This window comes from Centrocercus urophasianus, unplaced genomic scaffold, assembly GCF_019232065.1.
Source record: "Centrocercus urophasianus isolate 14NV4802_14NV808 unplaced genomic scaffold, USGS_Curo_1.0 seq_7, whole genome shotgun sequence".
Lineage (NCBI taxonomy): Eukaryota > Metazoa > Chordata > Aves > Galliformes > Phasianidae > Centrocercus > Centrocercus urophasianus.
Genome location: NW_024885310.1, coordinates 4,506,652 through 4,523,679, shown reverse-complemented (window position 1 = coordinate 4,523,679; position 17,028 = coordinate 4,506,652). Strand labels below are relative to the sequence as shown.

The window sequence follows — 17,028 nt, the reverse complement described above, 5'->3', positions numbered from 1 at the left end:
GCTGCACCCCCAGCTGTTCATGCCACACAAAAATGTAAAATTCCCTTAAACCACATATTTAAAAATCTTGCAATTTTATTTGCATATAAAGGCCGCTAGATATATCACAATAAATTTAAAGAAACAACTGCTTTCTAAATTCCATTAACAAGTTAACATAAAACAGAACAAAGCTCAATAGCATTTACAGTGGTAGAACAGAAATAACTATCTGCAACAGTATTTTGTGCTAGCAAGATTGCATTTACACACAGTGCAAAATAAGAAGAAGGAAATAAAAAGACAAGAAGAATATTTAAATATAAAGGACAACTAAGCCTTACTTTAGTTAGGCTCGATTGTATCCATATGACTCTATACATGCCTGAACTACAACAAAGATTGAACTCAGGCTCTGGAAGGCCTTGAGCACTTGGAAAATGTGTCACATCCTTCATCATTTAGATGTGCTGTACAGCATAATTTTGCAGATGCTATACTGGCAATATTAAATCCTAGCTTAGTTATAATGCACAAAAAATACATATATATATAAATTCATATTTAAAAGGAGTCCGCATTTACATTATTTTTTTTTACTGCATGAAACGCCTGCTCTTTGCAGCTTTCATTCCCAGTTTTTTAAAGCTAAAATAATTTAAAAACAAACAATAAAAGGCAGATATCACATACAGACCGTGGCTATCTATACCATTCTTTACCATACAAAGCAGGTAGTGGACAAACAAACAACTGAGAAGTCTATTCTCCCCTCGCTGCATTTTACTGTGAACAGAAACAAGTTTCAGCACACGCACACATATCAAGAGGCAAATGGACCCCAAAGTCTTGTCTGTGCTATAAAAAAAAAAGTAAAAAAGAAAGGCAGGAAGAAAAAAGAATATAAATGGAGAGATGAAAAGCTAACATTTAGACCATAGGGAAATGACATTAAAAAAAACACACGACATTAACAAAAGTTGTGCAAATTTGGGTGTTTTTAAATGCTGCCTATTTTTTTTTAGCTTATCATATAATATTAAAATAAGGTCTCTCACTTCTTAAAAGAAAGCTTGGCTGTCCTTTTGAGAACACTGTAACAATTTACAATGGCAGTTTATTGAAAAACAAAATTAATTTTACAAATTCACAATGCTCTTCCAATTTCAAATGAACGCTGCATTTCCAAAAAGCACAACCTCTAACTTTTCGTCTTGTTTCGTTGCACCAGCAATTTACTAAAAAAAACCCCCTCCCCAAAACAAAAACCCCTCCACTCTCCCTCCCCAAATGCCCCCCACAAAAACCTTTGAAATAAACATGTAACAGAATGCAAGTATTGTAATTAGAAAATGGCAGTTTATAGACCTTCCTCAGTTCCAAACGTGCAGCAGTGCTTCATGATCCTTGAGGGGTTGGAAGGTCAAATATAATTGGAGGGTTGGTTGGTTGAAAGCTGACTGTACACGTTGAAGCATTGATGTACGTTGTGTAACCGTCTGTCATAATGCCATAACCTGTAGGGACAATGTGTCACACTTACTGTAATATAAACAAACGATGCTGCCCATGGGCAGCTGCAGTGAAAGCCTGTTGTTGGATCAATGCTTTGGAATAAAATTATATTAATCCCTTCAAAACGACATGAGCTCTTGAAAGCTGCCAGAAAGACTTGACTGAAAAAGCACAATATACCGCATTTGAAATAAGAACTGAAGCTTTTGTTTTATGCACACATTTTCTCACAGAAAATCCTCTGCTGCAATTTGTTACAGAAAACCAGAGACAAAACCACACATGCACTATTTCTAATTACTTAATTAGCGTGTTGTACTTTGCAAGCTTGTAAAGCCTGTCAGATAATAAAAGAAACAGTAAGGAACAAGAGATTTAGAAGTCACTTCCATTTAATCTACAAAAATCATTGCCCTCTCTGGGCAATAAATGAAACCTCATAAGCTTTTCCCATGATAGCCTTTATCATACAGGTCCTCACTGCACGACTGCCAAGCTTGTGTTCACACTGGCTCACGAAACCTCAGAAATCTATTAGCATGAGCAGCTGAGGGCCCTGGGTTTGCTCAGCGCAGAGCAGAGCAGGCTGAGGGTGGCCCCATGGTGGCTGCAGCTCCTCACAGGGGGTGGAGGGCAGCGCCCAGCTCTGCTCTCTGACAGCGACAGGGCCCCAGGGAATGGCATGGAGCTGTTAGGAGGGTTAGGGAAAGGGTCTGCACCAGAGGGTGGTCAGACACTGGAACACTCTGCGCAGGGCATGGCCCCATGCTGCCAGAGTTCAGGGAGCGCTCAGATGTAGGGCTTGGATTTGGGGTGGTTCTGTGCGGAGCCAGGAGTTGGACTCCATGATCCTCGTAGCTCTCTTCCAACTCAGGTTACTCGGAGGTTCTATGATACAGTCCCACTCACAAATGCTGCTGCAAAGTACTACTTTGAATGAATAACTGGATCTAACCAGTGGTGTAAAATTCAGATATGGTTTGCTTCTAAGAGGCTTTCACACAGAGCTGAGACTGGCTGATTCAAAAGGAGGCTGCAGTTACAGCAGCCTAACAGGCAAGAGAATTCAAATGTAAGAATAGACTTAACAAGAACACAGAGAGATTAAATTCTTCACAAAAAGACCAGCGAAAATCATGACTAAGCAAAGGAATCTCTTGCTGTAAGCACAGTAGAGCACAGGAGGTCAATGAACAACTACTGGCTTAAGCAGAAAACTGAGGTGAGAATTACATAGATGACTGCTTTTCGTGAAGGGATGTTGACAACTTGTTCCCTAATAAAGCAAGAATTAGTGAATTTTGATCACAGGATTTTTCAACATGTCAAGGATTTGACTCCACAGTAACACCACAGCATCAGTTTCAGGAGGCTGGATGCTTCTCAGCCTCCTAAACATCTGGCCAGCAGTGCTCTTGTTTCGGACAGATCTGAGGAACCAGCAGTAATGCCTCCTCTCTCCTAGCCTGCATCATCTCTTCCACCTGCCACACAGGAACAGGATGGGATAGAAGAGCGGCCTGCACATGTGTAGAATTTTGGGCAAGCGGAACAAACTCTGTGTGCCTTGTGAACAGTCACACCTGAATCTTCATTAAGCCAGTGTGTGATACTGTGATGTGAGAACAAGAATTTCTCACTGTGCAAAAGCACAGAAGTTCTTTTCCTGCAGACATTCTCTCAAGGACAGGGAGATAGAGCTCCAGTCCCATCGGTGCATAAGATCCATTGTTTTCATCTGACATCCACTGAGAGCTTGCAAAGAAACTAGAACAGGTCTGGGAAGAATTTGGCACAAAATGCACTTTTTTTTATTAGAGGTTCATAGAGGAAGAGAACTTCCCACCGCTAACCCACAGGGGAAAAATGTTTTTCTTTTAAACCATTATGATACAGTACAGATCACTGCTGTCTGAAAGCTAAGATAAATCCAGCTACCCACAGTTTCTATCACAAAGAATAATCACTTCAGAATTGCTGCACTTTATTTATTTGGACTAGCAATTTTGATTTAGATCATCTCGTGGTGGGAAAAACATTGTTTGTGGCTGTTTTTACTTATCAACCAGAAAAAAAACAGGCATGATCAGAATGTGTGTAGCCTCCCTCGATTTAATGGAATGCAGTCTGTGTTCATCTAAGCTAGAGATGAATGAGAATTAATTGTATTGCAGGATAATGCTCTTAACAATTGGCTATTTCTTTCTGTAGCAAAACAGGCCACTCTTATGTCTTCTGCATAAATACTAAAACAGGTTCTAAACTTTTTAAGTATTCTTCTAAGAATGTATTTGAATGTTCTCTTTCAACATGTGCTACCATCTTTCATGTGAGATTTAAATGTAAGATGCTGCATTATGGTCTCTCAGTGCTTTCTCATAATGATCCTGTACATTAAAATACCTTTCTCTCCTATTGCAATTGAAAACTTCAGTATCCAGTGTGCTTACAAAAGCTGCAGACCATTTCTGTGTTTTAGCTGGAACTCTTGCTGTGTTCACTTACTCTCAGTATGCAAGGATTGGTATTTTTACAAAATATCCAGTGGTTTCCTGGGAGCATTCTAACACAGCGAACATGCTACTTGAAGTCACATCAGTATTTCCCTTAAAAACTATTGACAGATCTTTATAAACCAGGAATAAAATGAATTTCATAATGTCACAAAGGCTTAAGTAAAACCAATGGTACTAGTTGACAAAGCTGTCCTTTTTTTTTTTTTCTTCCCATTTCTCTTTTGTGAAGTTCTCCAAATCTGTGAGCTGATGGAGAACCTAATTAGAAACAGTGCAGAAATCTGCAGATGGGAGGGGATATAAAGCATTTACTGCATCACTTTGAGTCCTAGGGTCACACAGACTTACACTCTCTCAGGCAAACTTCCTAATATTTGTCTCACAGGCATGTAAAAGCTACAAAATTGGTTTAAATATTTAAATGTCTCCAAAATTATCTCATTCCCTCCCACTGCCAACAAACAGCTTTTTGTTTCTGATCTGGAACTGATTATGAGCATATCTCTTTTTATATGTGAGACTGCTGTAAGGTAACACACATTACGAACCGTATCCCAGGATACTTTTAGAAATGCATGCAAAGTGAGTTCTGGCAATGATATTTGCCCTCCTTTCTGCTTTTCTTTACACGCTGAGGGAGGTGAGCTGAGACAGTAAGTTGTCTTCAGTTTTCTTTTTTTCTAGCACCTTTCTTGGCTCTTGCACTTGGAATAATTGGACTAAGTTTCATTTTGGCTTGCATGTGTGGGGAATCTCATCTGTTTCTCTAACTAAGTTTGTCAAAATTTAAATTGCTTTCAAATAACCTGTATAGAACAACCTTTGCACAGTGAGAGATGTAGGTGGCAAAATGCAGCACACGTTCCTGAAACAGCCTGTTTTAATTCTGGCATAAATTCACGAAGTGCCGTGTGTGCAATCACTTCCCTCAGTTCCCTCTCTACTTTAGTCCAATATGTCATCACCCACCCTTTGCAATGCACAACTGACGTGTGCTTCTTTGGAACCAGGCTCAGATCAAAGAGCAGAGAAGCAGTGCTGCTTACCTTCATGGATCCCACCAAAGACATGGAGTTTGGGCCTTACTCGCCTTTGCACTGTGTTTAGCAGTTCCACACAACCAACTCTCTGCAGCTCTTTTGGAACCCAGTCTCGAAAACCTGCAGGCAAAAAATGCAATCAATACTATTAATTTTCTCTATTCAGGTAAGGTTTCACACAGTCTTTCAGGAAGTCATAATTCACTGAAGGTTTATTACATTATCTGCAGTCATAACCTCTCCATTAAAGCACACAATGGCTTTTAAGAAGCGTTTCACTGTCACTTTGTCTTCCTCAAGATCACCCTCCTCCATCTGCATTGATATTTTTCTGGATGTGATTTGTTTTTTTAAACTATGGGCTTAAACTCATCTTCCACCTTGAAACCTTGGAACGTTTATTCCCGGCATTGCTGCTGATTTTTCTTCCCTTTCCCCTGGCTCTCACAGCAGTCACCTTCCCAAGTCAGCAAGGTGGCTACTCCAGAACAAAATACCTGAGGAAGACTGGCTGTTGTACAGCCTGATAGCTGCTGCCACCTGAGAGATTTAAAATACAGTCTCCCAACAACTTCCAAGTGCAAGTGCCAGTCTTGTTCTGAATCCCCAGTCACCAGCAATAGGCAATGAGTATTCAATTAAAACATTCATTAGCACCCATAGCATCAAAGTATTTCTATACAAAAGCAACTCTGAGCAGAAGGATTAGCAATCCTTTTAAAACAGTACCTATGAAAAACTGTAAAAGTGGTTGTGGGTTGTTTTTTGGTTTTTTTTTTTGCTTCTTTGGGAAAATAAACAGATTAAAAGAGGGCTGTTCAAGGTGTTGGCTTTCAATACCCAGTGTGTTCCACTGTCAGTGGGACACAGGTAGCCCTAGTTGGCTTAACAGTATGAAAAGAGCTGTTAGTTACCAAGATATCAGAAGAGCATGAGTACATTATTAGTCAAAAAGGTCTTTTTTTCCCCTTCTTTTCCTTAGCTCTGCATAGATTGCTGACTATTAACTTCGTGGTGACACAATGCATAAGCCATGCATTAATTCCTGACTCCAGAGTCACCATGAAACTCTGCAAGAACACAGAGCCAGCTAGGTAGCATTTAAATGCTGCTTTATAATGGCACCATGCAATCCTGGTTACTGGTGGGGCTTTTTTGTTTTCTTTAAAGTCATTACCATCACAGAATTGAGTGACTGCATCTGAACACCTGACCCCTTGGACTTCCTAGAACTATGACAAAATTACAGTCTATGAGCAATAATGAATAAGAGGCTGATGCTTCCTCATGCTCAGAAGCCACATTTAGAAAAGGCAGGCGCTCAGTTGTTTTTAAACTGACTGAAATATGAAAGATATGACTCCAGAGTCCTCACCACATGCATTTCAAAGGAAAGCAGTAAATAATGTGTAACAGTATCTTGCGAGGTTACAGGATAGGGGAAAAAAAAAAATTCAAATCATTCAATGTAGGCGTTAATTACTTTAGATATGTCCCAAACCAAGCACTCTTGCCTCTGCTGAGCAAGCATCTCAGCATCTTTTTGAGAATTCTGTTTATCACAGAATGAGCACAGAGATCAGAGAGCACAATTAAACTAAATGAAGACTTCAACTAATTCATGAAAAAAAAAAAAGAAAAAAAGAAGTATGCATACACAGATTGATTTGAGGGACTAAATTTGTTGCTTCACGAGTTTACTATAAGTCAGCTAGAATATGCAAGAGTAGTTTTAAAGACATTATTAAGATTAAAAGGAAATAGTCAAGGAGAATGTGACTGTATACTCTTGAACTTTTGACTGCATACTCTCAAACCTTAAAGAAACATGTCATAGTAGTTGGGAAAATGTTTTAGAAGTTTTAGTCAATCTCTGAAAAATCATATGGGATTGGAAAGTGCAAGATGAATAATGTTCTTAAGTGAAATGTCAAACTCTCACGGCCATGGAATCAGATATTTGATATTCCCTTGTTTGAGCGAAACAAAAAATGTAATTGAAAAAAAACACCTGGAAGCTCAACAGTTCTGCTAACCCTAATAATCTCTGTGCTCTTCTTACCAAAAGGCTTTAATTCACAGCCCGGAGTTAGCATGCAGTTACAATAAATCTTACAGCATTAATAATTTGGGTTATTTTGAAGGTAAAATTCTCAGAGGGGAAAAAAATCTCATACAGCTTTTGTTTCACTTACCAAGGGGAGGTCCATGTGTCATTAGTATATCAATGCCCTCAGGGATAAGGTTCCACTTGTCTAGCAAAGACTGACCTCTGGGTAGGTTAAAGCCCCATCCATTAAACCACGGTGTCCTTTGGGAAAAAATAAGATGAACTGCATCAGTGCAAAATAAAAATCTCTTCTCCATTTTTTTTTCTGGATTATAACAAGTTCTGTACTGCAGAGACTACTTGCAAACAGCCTTTTCAACAGGAAAGCCTCTCAAGCAAACCAGTTCAAATACATACACACACAAATCTGTATGTCTGAAGTAAAATTAATGTCTTATGCTCTTTTTGTATCTCAAGAGTACATGGCCTTTATCTACCAGAGAGAAGAACATTAAAGTAACAAGGCTATAACTAGACTTTAAGTTTAGTGATATTTAAATGTAAGAACTCTCACCTTATCTTACCTACAAAAACAAACAAAAACCAAGGTTTTGGAGGTAAGGAGAATTAAAGCAAAAAACATCTAGTAGAAAAGAGTTCATTAGGAAGGCCATGTAACATTGTGGTTATGAGCACTCTGATACTTCACTGAAGTCAAACTTCCTTTGCCCAGCACTTTCAGTATCATAACACTTTCACATAACTTGGCTTAACTCCTGAGCCTCCTAGAGATCCTGATCAATGTTTGGCCTTGCAGTAACTTTTTAAGGGAGATCTTATCACTTACAATTCATTTAGGATTTCCTGAGAAAAACAGAGATCCTAAGTTTTCCCCATCACAGCACAGCGTTGCTCTGGGACATTTGTTTATCCATCAAGCCAGACATGTAATAATAAAAAGCTTACTTTTAAGGAGTGTTTTTTCAACATGTACCAATGAAGCAAGTGGTTTTGATGCAAGTATAATACAACAAAGCCCCTTATGATCAGGTACATCCATAGCAGTCGTTCCTAATGATGTCCACAGCTGTTACTAGCAAGATTCTGTGTAGCTGTTAGAATTGCAATATTTTTGATAGTTCTCATTTAGGAAGCTTTACTTCCTAGAATCTAGGTAACAGACTAGGTTGCTTCACTTTCTACCTAGCATAGCCCTGTTCCAGCCCTAGAGAGCTCAAGCTGCTCTTGTAGCCTTCTTTGTTCTGTAGTTCTGAAAAGAAAATTTTCAGTTTAAAAATAAACCTTGCCGGAAAGCATACACGTTAAATAGGAAAGAGACCATCATGAGTTTTACATCACTTCATTATGTAATCTGCCTCCTGCACCCTCTGAATTATGCAAACGTTCAATACCAAACATGCATCCAAGTGGAAATTTCCTGTTGAGACAGTCTCTACTTCATTTTTATTTTTTTTGCAATTAAAGTTTTTGTTTGTGACAGACAGTCATTTGACCAATGGGGAGTTTGCACACTTATAAGTATATTCTGAGTTCCTGAAAGTCAGCAGCACAGGCAAACAGCAGGCAATAGCAGTACAGGTGCAAGAAGGACAGTGGTGCCCCAGCCATAGACACCATGCGGCCACTGCTACTCGTACACAGGAACTCGCTCAACCTAGCAGACTTCCTGGGCTTGGATGAATGGCAACAAAGACAGGAAAACTAATGTCATTAAGTGTTTTAGGTAAGCTATGGGTTCCTCATGTGTAGTAAAGCAGCTCCAGCTCTCACTGTTGGCTTGTTCTGCACCCAGTGAAATGCTGAGGCAAGGTCTTACGCTGTGTAGTAAGGCAAGCACGCTGCAGACTAGCTTGACACACAACTGAAATAAAATTGAAGCATGTGCCTTCACTTCAGCTAAATTACAGGTGTTCCTGCTTTTCTATGATTCACCCTTCTGAAACAAGTCCAAATTAGGTACGAATGTTTCCTTTCCTATCATGTTCCCAGGATTTAACGCATCAAGATTATCGTAGCCCTCAGGACTGCAGTTAAAAGTTAAAATACAGTTTGGCTAAACATTCAGCTTCTTAAAAAAACAAACACAGCTCATAGATTGAACTTTTCACTATCAATTAATGATTCTTTCCCCACTTGCATTTCTTCTGCAGATAGTACTTTAGTTATTAAACCATAGTTAAACCTGAAACATGAAACCACATCTGTGATCTCTTTGGAGCTCTTTGGAGACTGCAACCACAGAAAAGCCTCCATTTATCTACAGGTTTTTTATTTTATGTTACTCTTAAGCACTGAGGGAGGAGGAGGGGAACCTGAGCTCCTCTATATTCTTCCTTCATCAGTCTCTGTAATTAGCTGTGACTAACAGCTACCACGTGGGAATCCACTTGTAAGAAAACTTTCAAGAAGCCTTCACCATTGTGCAGCATGTGCATAAAAAAAAGACAGTAAAATACTTTAATATGCTAAATATTTTCACAGGAAATAAAAATAAAAATAAATAAAAATAAAAAGTGGGGAGGGCGTGAGTGGAAGAACACCTGGGTCACAGATTTAGGTTTTGCTGCCTGAAGCAGATGCTCGGAACGGAACAGCACCATGCCCTGGCTCGTACCCAGAGAGCTGCCAGGCCCCGGTGGCACTGCGCAGTTCCAGGCCTTGCAGGAGAGCCAGCAGGGAAGAGCAGAACAGCTTCGTGGCACAGGTTCAGCCTGAGATGAGATCACAAGGAAGGTCACCCCGCGTTTGCACTGTGCTGTGTTGCCGTGCAGGCAAAACGGAGTTGATGTGCTGTGAATCCCTGGAGTGTGCAGGAGCGGCTGCTCCCCCAGCGAGCTTTGGATATGTGGAGACAAGGCCTGCACTGCAGGCAGGCAGGTTCCTCTCAGCAGATATTGGATATTCCACTCCAGTTGCTGCCTCTCTTTGATTACGCAAGGTTAAATATTGTCAAATGCAACTTCTAAATAATCTAGGGGAAAGAAAATGCGCACGTAGTTGCGCAGCTCCTGCAGCATCTTTTGAGCTGAGTGCTTGCTGGCACAGAGCACCTCAGCTCTAGGAGGGCATGACTCTAAGGTCCTTTGGCTGCACCCGCCTGCGATAAGCTGCAATCCACTGCAAATAGATAGGCAAAGGCTAATTAAGCATTTATACATGCGTATTTTTCTTTCCTATTCCGTATTTTAGGTAAGAGGGTTCAGTTAGCTACTAGAAACTAGAGTTGCATAGTTCATTTTCAAGCAGCTCAAAGAAAAGAAAGCAATCAGCTGTAGGAATGCTACAGGGGAGGCACAGACGTAAAACCATGGGAGTCAGGAATGAAAGATTACAAATGATTTTGTCATTTTACGTTTGATGGACCAGAACACTTCCTGGTACACACCGCATGGCACGACACAGGCCCTGCTCACAATCCGTGTCAGCCCATGGCTGGGAAAACCTAATTGAGCCCCTGCTCTTTGCAGCCACAATGCACTTCATAGCATCTTTCATGCGCCATGAAACCGTCACGGTAATTCTTGATCCCTGGCTCACCTGACAGCACAGCCCTCCCCTGCCTGCAAAGCTCCCTTATCGTTTAGGAATAGCAGCTCTGCTGGCACCAGATGTGTCTCAGGGAATAACCTAATGAAAAGCAGACACCTGCCCCATCACTGCCCTCTGCAGCTCCTCATCTCCATGCAGCATTCCCCACAGATCCCTGTCCACCTGGCATTTCAGAACTCACATTTTCCACAGTTAGAAGAGCGCCTATGCAGCAGGCCGCATACTGCCCCACACCTTGTGCCACGAGACATGCACCTCACCTGCCACAACACCAAGGAGAGGATCTTAAGCTCCAGGGCAAGACTTCCCCTCCCTGCACAGGTGCACTGCAAGAACTGTTTGATGAGAAAGGCAAATCCCTGCCCTTAGAAGCAGAGAGCTTGTTCTTCACCTGCTGATCACGTCTCCCTTTCCCTGAGAGACTTTACTGGTCTTTACTATTTTACAATTAAAAAGAAAAAAAAAGAAGTGAGAAAGCATTAATTTATTATGTAAGTTTCGGAAAATAAAGTCACAACCGCTCCTTGGTGCGCAAATCTCAGAAGCCAGAAAGCCACAGTCACACAGGGAAACAAATGACATAAGGCCATGGCCAAGTTCATCCCAATTATACAGGAACTTGCCTACTTCTGGAATGCTTGTGTCTTTAAGGGATGGTATCTTCCACTGTGCTCTTTCATTCTTCTTTGGCTAGGGGCACATGAATTTAATTCTGCAATCCTCAGAGCAACAACTCAGAAGGGGTACAGTGAAATAAAGTCCAGATAAAGGGTTTCCTTTTACTTCTGGTTTTAACTCTTAAATGCAATTATTTCAATAGTTACTTCTTAACAGGAACACATTCCCAGCTTTTAATTCGCAGTATTAATTCGCTTTAAGACTAACCAATCTCCTCAGAAAGCTTCAGTTTTATCTTTAGTCCAGTGACTAAAGTACACAAGAGACAGAAATCTCAGGCTGCTTCCTTCTGCAAGACAGAGTTAAGGGAATGCCTAACACGCATCACAGCAGGGAAACTTCCACACAAACAACAAAATGCTCTGTATTTTGGTCTGCATTTGATGTGAACTCACAAGCCTGGCTTAGAAGAGAGATTGGTGGCCCTTCTTCAGCAGAAGAGAAAGGATGGGACAGGGCACTGAACGTGCGCTCCTAGAGTTGCTCAGTTACAGGACTAACTTACACACGTATGTCCAAAGTGCCTGTTACAGCCCTACATGAATGGGGCAGCAGGGCAGTGCATTAGTAAAAGAGAAACTGCAAAAAACCAACAAGCAGAACCAACACCAAGTCCTCCCTCCACACCTGTCTGCTGAATGGAGAACTGCCTGCTGAGATGCATCAAGTGACTGCAGTGGGCAACAGGAGAAGGCGATCTGCAGAGTGCATGTAGCCAGGAAAACAAGACACAGCAGGGCAAGTGCACAATGCACTACATAAGCACATTTTACGTTTTATAAGGTAAGAGCTGCTATAAAGACCGTGACACTTGCTTTCAGTGCTACAAAAGCATTTTTCATTAAGCACTTTCTCATAGTCGGTATTAAAACACTTTTTTTTAATAAAATATAATGGAACGAGGAAATCTTAAAGGCCAAATAATTTCCTAAATGTGCTCATTGTAACATTGTGATTTTGCTCATAATGTTGTGGCATCTGAAAAGGACAAAGTCTGGTGATTCTAGCTGTCTGAGCTCATTTCCACTAGCATGTACCTACTGTGCCTAACTGTCTCACTGGGAATGTGGGGATGCTAATATACAACCTAAAGAAGTATCAGAGTCCGGATCCTTGGGATTTTGCTTATCAGGCATCTTTAATCAATTGAAGCTCTCCTGGGGCAGCTCTTATGAAAGTGGGTTACCAGCACTGTGATGATGTAATGGTATGCATCCTCTTGTTAGTGAAGCACAGATTTTAGGCACCTATGCAAGTGTTTGAAAAAAAACAGAGCTACGTTTTCAACATTACAAAAAAAAAAAACCAACAAAAGCTACAACAGCTGTTGGCACGTTGGCAGGTTTTCTCTGTCTCTTTCAACTCAAACACTACAATTTCTAAACATTCACTGCTTCTCTAAATGATAAAACATTTGAGAGAAACAACCAACACACATCCCCCAAGTTTTTTCCACAGTACCTTTTTCCACAAAGCAGTCTTCCACAAAGTGGCAGTAAGCATCCTGCTACCACAGAACTAGTGTGAATTAGTGTATGCCTTGCATTAAACTGTTCTGAATTTCCACCCTCGATTGTCCAGCGATAGAAGGAGGTTTTCACTTGGTCTCCTTGCAGAAAGAGACCTGTGCTTGGATCTTTGAGAGGTAAGAAATAAAAACAAGGTCTTCAGCTGCTGCTATTTAGCAAGTTCTTTAGATGTGCTGATCTGGACCAGATTATCTCCTAAAACAAGACAGACGCGGGCATAAGCGCAGCATTAGCTGTCTGTCTGATTGGAAAATGCTGCGTGAAAAGAATTCCATTCTTCATCTTGCAGTTCTTCCCTGTCTCATTCTCTTCACATCTCTCTGCCTGTGATGCCTCAAGGCTGCTCCACCTTTTCTTGACAAATGACTGAGCTCTGGTCCCGAAATCTACTCCTGCGTAGAAGGCAGTCATGTAAAGGAAAACAAAAACCTGCAAGGGTTTGAGAAGCATAAGGCCAAAAGTGCTGGCTAATGGGAGGTTAAAATGCCAGCAGTGTCCTGGAGGATCATAGGATATGACGGACAGCAGGACATAGAGCATGGGGCTCCCTGAGGACGGGAAGAAAGAACACGCAGTGAAGCAGAGGTGGGGGCAACAAAAGCAAGGCAGTGATACAGGAGAGAATGGCAATAGCTGAGATTTTCAACTTTGCCTCAGAGAAATTTTGGATAAGTAACTGAACTGCTCATCAAAGAGGAAATCTCCAAATCTTCTGAGGCTTCCCAATCTCTAGATGTATTGCAATTATTTTATTTAGGGCTTTACTTAATGAGATCTGGGAGATATTTTAATATCCCAAAAATATGAAAATAATTCAAACTTGACTCAAGGGCTAATTTCATTCCACTTTTAAAAAGAATGGGACTACAAAGACCTACTAACAAAGGCGTTTATTAGACCTTGCATGTTTCTGCATTGTGTATGATTGAGGAGGGCTTGAAGGATACACCTGGCTGTGAGTAAGGGGCAGCCTCAGTTGGGCCCATACAGGACACTGCATTGCCCCAACTGCAATGGGGAAACAAAGCAGCATGCAGCCTGATTTGCAGAACTGGTTCTTCTTCCAGAGTGGGCACCTTGTCCCCTTCATCCCATATTTCTTCTCTGTGCAGGGTACATCCTCTTATGTGCCAAAGAATGCTGCAGTATTCAAAGGAGCTGGAAATTCTCAGTACTTAAATGGTAGAATTTCATGATCTTTGTAGAAAGAGAGGATGGATTGTCTGGCTCAGAAGCTTCGCACAGCACAAAGTGAACACCCGCCCTGAAGGAAAGGGCAGAGGGAAGAAGGAAGAAGAAAAACCAGCAGCAGTTGGCTGAAATTTTGATATGATTTTTCTCACTGACTTTGCGTGTTCTGGAATGATGCTTGGATGTCCAGCTTCTCCTAGGAAACATGATTGTATGCTAGTTATATGTTACCTCGAATTTATGTTCCGCATGCCTCTTAATATCCGTGCAGGAAATGTAAATGGACAGAGCTTCAATCCCAGGCAGAGCTGAAAGAGGGTTTTATTAGTAGCTGTTTTTCTGCACTGACAACAGGTACAGTGAAGACAGAAGGGAAGTAATTGCCTCCCCTCACAATCCATACATATTTCTGCATATTTTCCATTTATGTAATTGCTTCTAGTAGCTTCTGTTGAATATATACATGTATAAATCAAAGTTGCATTTACAAAATACTATCTATAACACAAACAAGCTACATTGCAAGTGAACCATTAAACAAACACTGTCAGATACAAGGGTTTATAACAATTACCACTCTGAAAAGAAGTTATTCTTGCCTGTCCTATTGGTGAACTTGGTTTGTTTTCCTAGGAAACAGGCTCCAGAAACTTCGTGGTTTTGGATGATACTTAAAACAGAATTCTTTACCATCACTAGTCTCCACAGTTCCTCTGAAAGGCTGTACTGGCCATAGAAAAGCATGATTGCTTATTTACTAATAAGTGCTGGAAACACAAACTGGATTTGTTCCACATATATCTGTGCGTGTATTTACGCAGTGCTTCAGAATCTTAAGTAACTTTATGTCTGTACTCCTTGCTATTAATATACGTAACTTAATGACAGCATCATGAAAACAGAATTGTCCCCCATTAGGGGGGATTAGCACTGGCTGGGGACTCCTTAAGATCCCCTAAGCCAAGGGAGCAGCTCATTGCTGCCAGAGAGGTCTCCACATTACCCTGCTACAACTCCTTACATCAGCTCCAGCTCTTGCAGTTCTTTATGAGCTGATCCAACTCACTAAAACAGCAGAAAACTAACTAAAAAGAGTAGAAAAAAAACAAAAACAAAAACAAGCGAACAAAAGAACACAGACAACCAGAAGGATATGAGAAGAGGTGAGGTTTTTAGGCATCGCTGGTAAACACTCATCTGCTAGTACCACTAGATGCTACCAGCACTTTTTGTTTGTTTGAAGTCTGCGCTATTTTCAGCTGGATGGAAAGTCATTTACCCTTCATAACTTGATAAAAACAACCAAAACAATCAAAAAGTTTCCAGGGTCACAATACACATTTATTTGGCATGTAGGCACTGCATCATCATGGCTAGACTTGAACTGGTAATAATGTTTTACCCTTCAACTATAAGAGCCATGAAACACTCTTAAGTTTCACCAAAAGCTGTGATCCTGCACTGGAGTATGCAGGAAGGGACAGTTAATAGCTTCTGTCCAGTCACACCCCACCAACATACTCGCCAAATTCTGTCAACCAAGAAACCACCAAAAAAAGTCACCAGGGGAAAAGTGCAACCTCTGGTTATTTGCTTTGCATGCACACACAGAAATTCTGTGGTTGACATTACACACAACTTGTGTAAATACACATGGGTGCATACTGCATGTATATACACACACTATATTATGTGTGGGTATGATATATATGAGTATAAATACATATATCTTCTCTTGCTCTGCCTGTGACAAGGAGTCCAGCAAATAACTTGAGGAGATGGAAGACTGTACTCCCAAGCCAACGAAAACTTGTACTACAACAACACTCAAGCATGAGAGCAGGAATATGAGTTAACATTTTCGGGTTATTACCTGGAGGAGCTGTCTTATGAATGAGTCAATTTAGCAAATCAATTAAAGTAATGCAGTTACTTGATCAACAGATGAACACGAAGGAAAAAAAAATATGGCAAAGGCTGAGAAAAAAAAAAAAACAACAACGTATGAGGATCATAAAAGAAGCAGAAGCTGCTAAAAGGACTGCAGAGCATTCAGCATTGCAGAGGTAGCAGCAGCAGCATTACTTTAATTGAAAAGGATCTGTTTAAGCATGGGTCACTCGCTTTTGTTATCTCTGAGACCATTAAGCAAAGAGCTCAGGTTACATGCAGATCAATTTATGCAACATTTAATTTTAGGCTCACCCACCCTCATGATGTCCCTACAAAGAGGTTTGTGGGAGATGCCGATTACCACAGACTGAACGAGGATTCATTTGACTGTTTGGGAAAAAAAAAAAACACCCAAAAACCTAACATGAAAACTTTAATTAGAAATCAATGTAGTAGAATCTTTACCTCAATATCAGGGACTCCACCTGATCAACAAAATGGTCCTCAGGCTCTATCCAGCTCTCATCTTGACTGAGAGGATTTTCATTGCATATCCCTCCAAGGCAACATGCAACACCTGATTTCCCTCAGAAGAGGTTTAATGGCACATAAATAAGTGCAAGCAAGCAGCAGGAGAGGGAAAGAAAGAAAAAAAAAAGAAAAAGAAGAGGCAAGTAAGATCTGATCTCGCTCTCTTCTAGCCAGGGGCATTCTGCAGTAGCCAAAGTCCTGGCATCGTCAGATGTTCTCCTTTGCTGTTAGAGCTTCACAACAACATATTCAAATCCCTCTACACGATACACACTCACGTTTTTCAAAAAACTCATTTCCAAAGAAAAGCTGCGAGCTCATACTCCATGTTTCCACCTGAAGTGAGTTTTTAGCGATGAGTTACAAGCCTATGAACTGGTGGTTTATAATAGAAAGTCAGACTGACATTTAAATAGAGTGGCACTGGAATAATGGTTTTGCATTAGTATTTTATGGGAGGATGAATAACCACAAAGTTAACATACTGTATTTTCCAGCAATAAAAAATCTATTGAAAACAAAAGGTCATTTTATTT

General features: G+C 40.7%; 1 protein-coding gene across 2 annotated transcripts in view; it reads right to left on the bottom strand.

Annotated features, from left to right (window-relative positions):
* Positions 1 to 1,280: 1,280 nt before the first annotated feature.
* The window catches only part of MPPED2 (metallophosphoesterase domain containing 2), a 90,149-nt gene continuing 74,401 nt past the window's right edge, over positions 1,281 to 17,028 (bottom strand). For both annotated transcript variants that reach the window (XM_042837337.1, XM_042837336.1), the window contains 3 exons: positions 7,246 to 7,361; positions 5,057 to 5,170; positions 1,281 to 1,496 (listed from right to left, as the gene is read on the bottom strand). In XM_042837337.1, the coding sequence (XP_042693271.1) occupies positions 1,378 to 1,496; positions 5,057 to 5,170; positions 7,246 to 7,361 (349 nt within the window). In that variant the 3' untranslated portion in view covers positions 1,281 to 1,377. The remainder of the gene's footprint in view (positions 1,497 to 5,056; positions 5,171 to 7,245; positions 7,362 to 17,028) is intronic.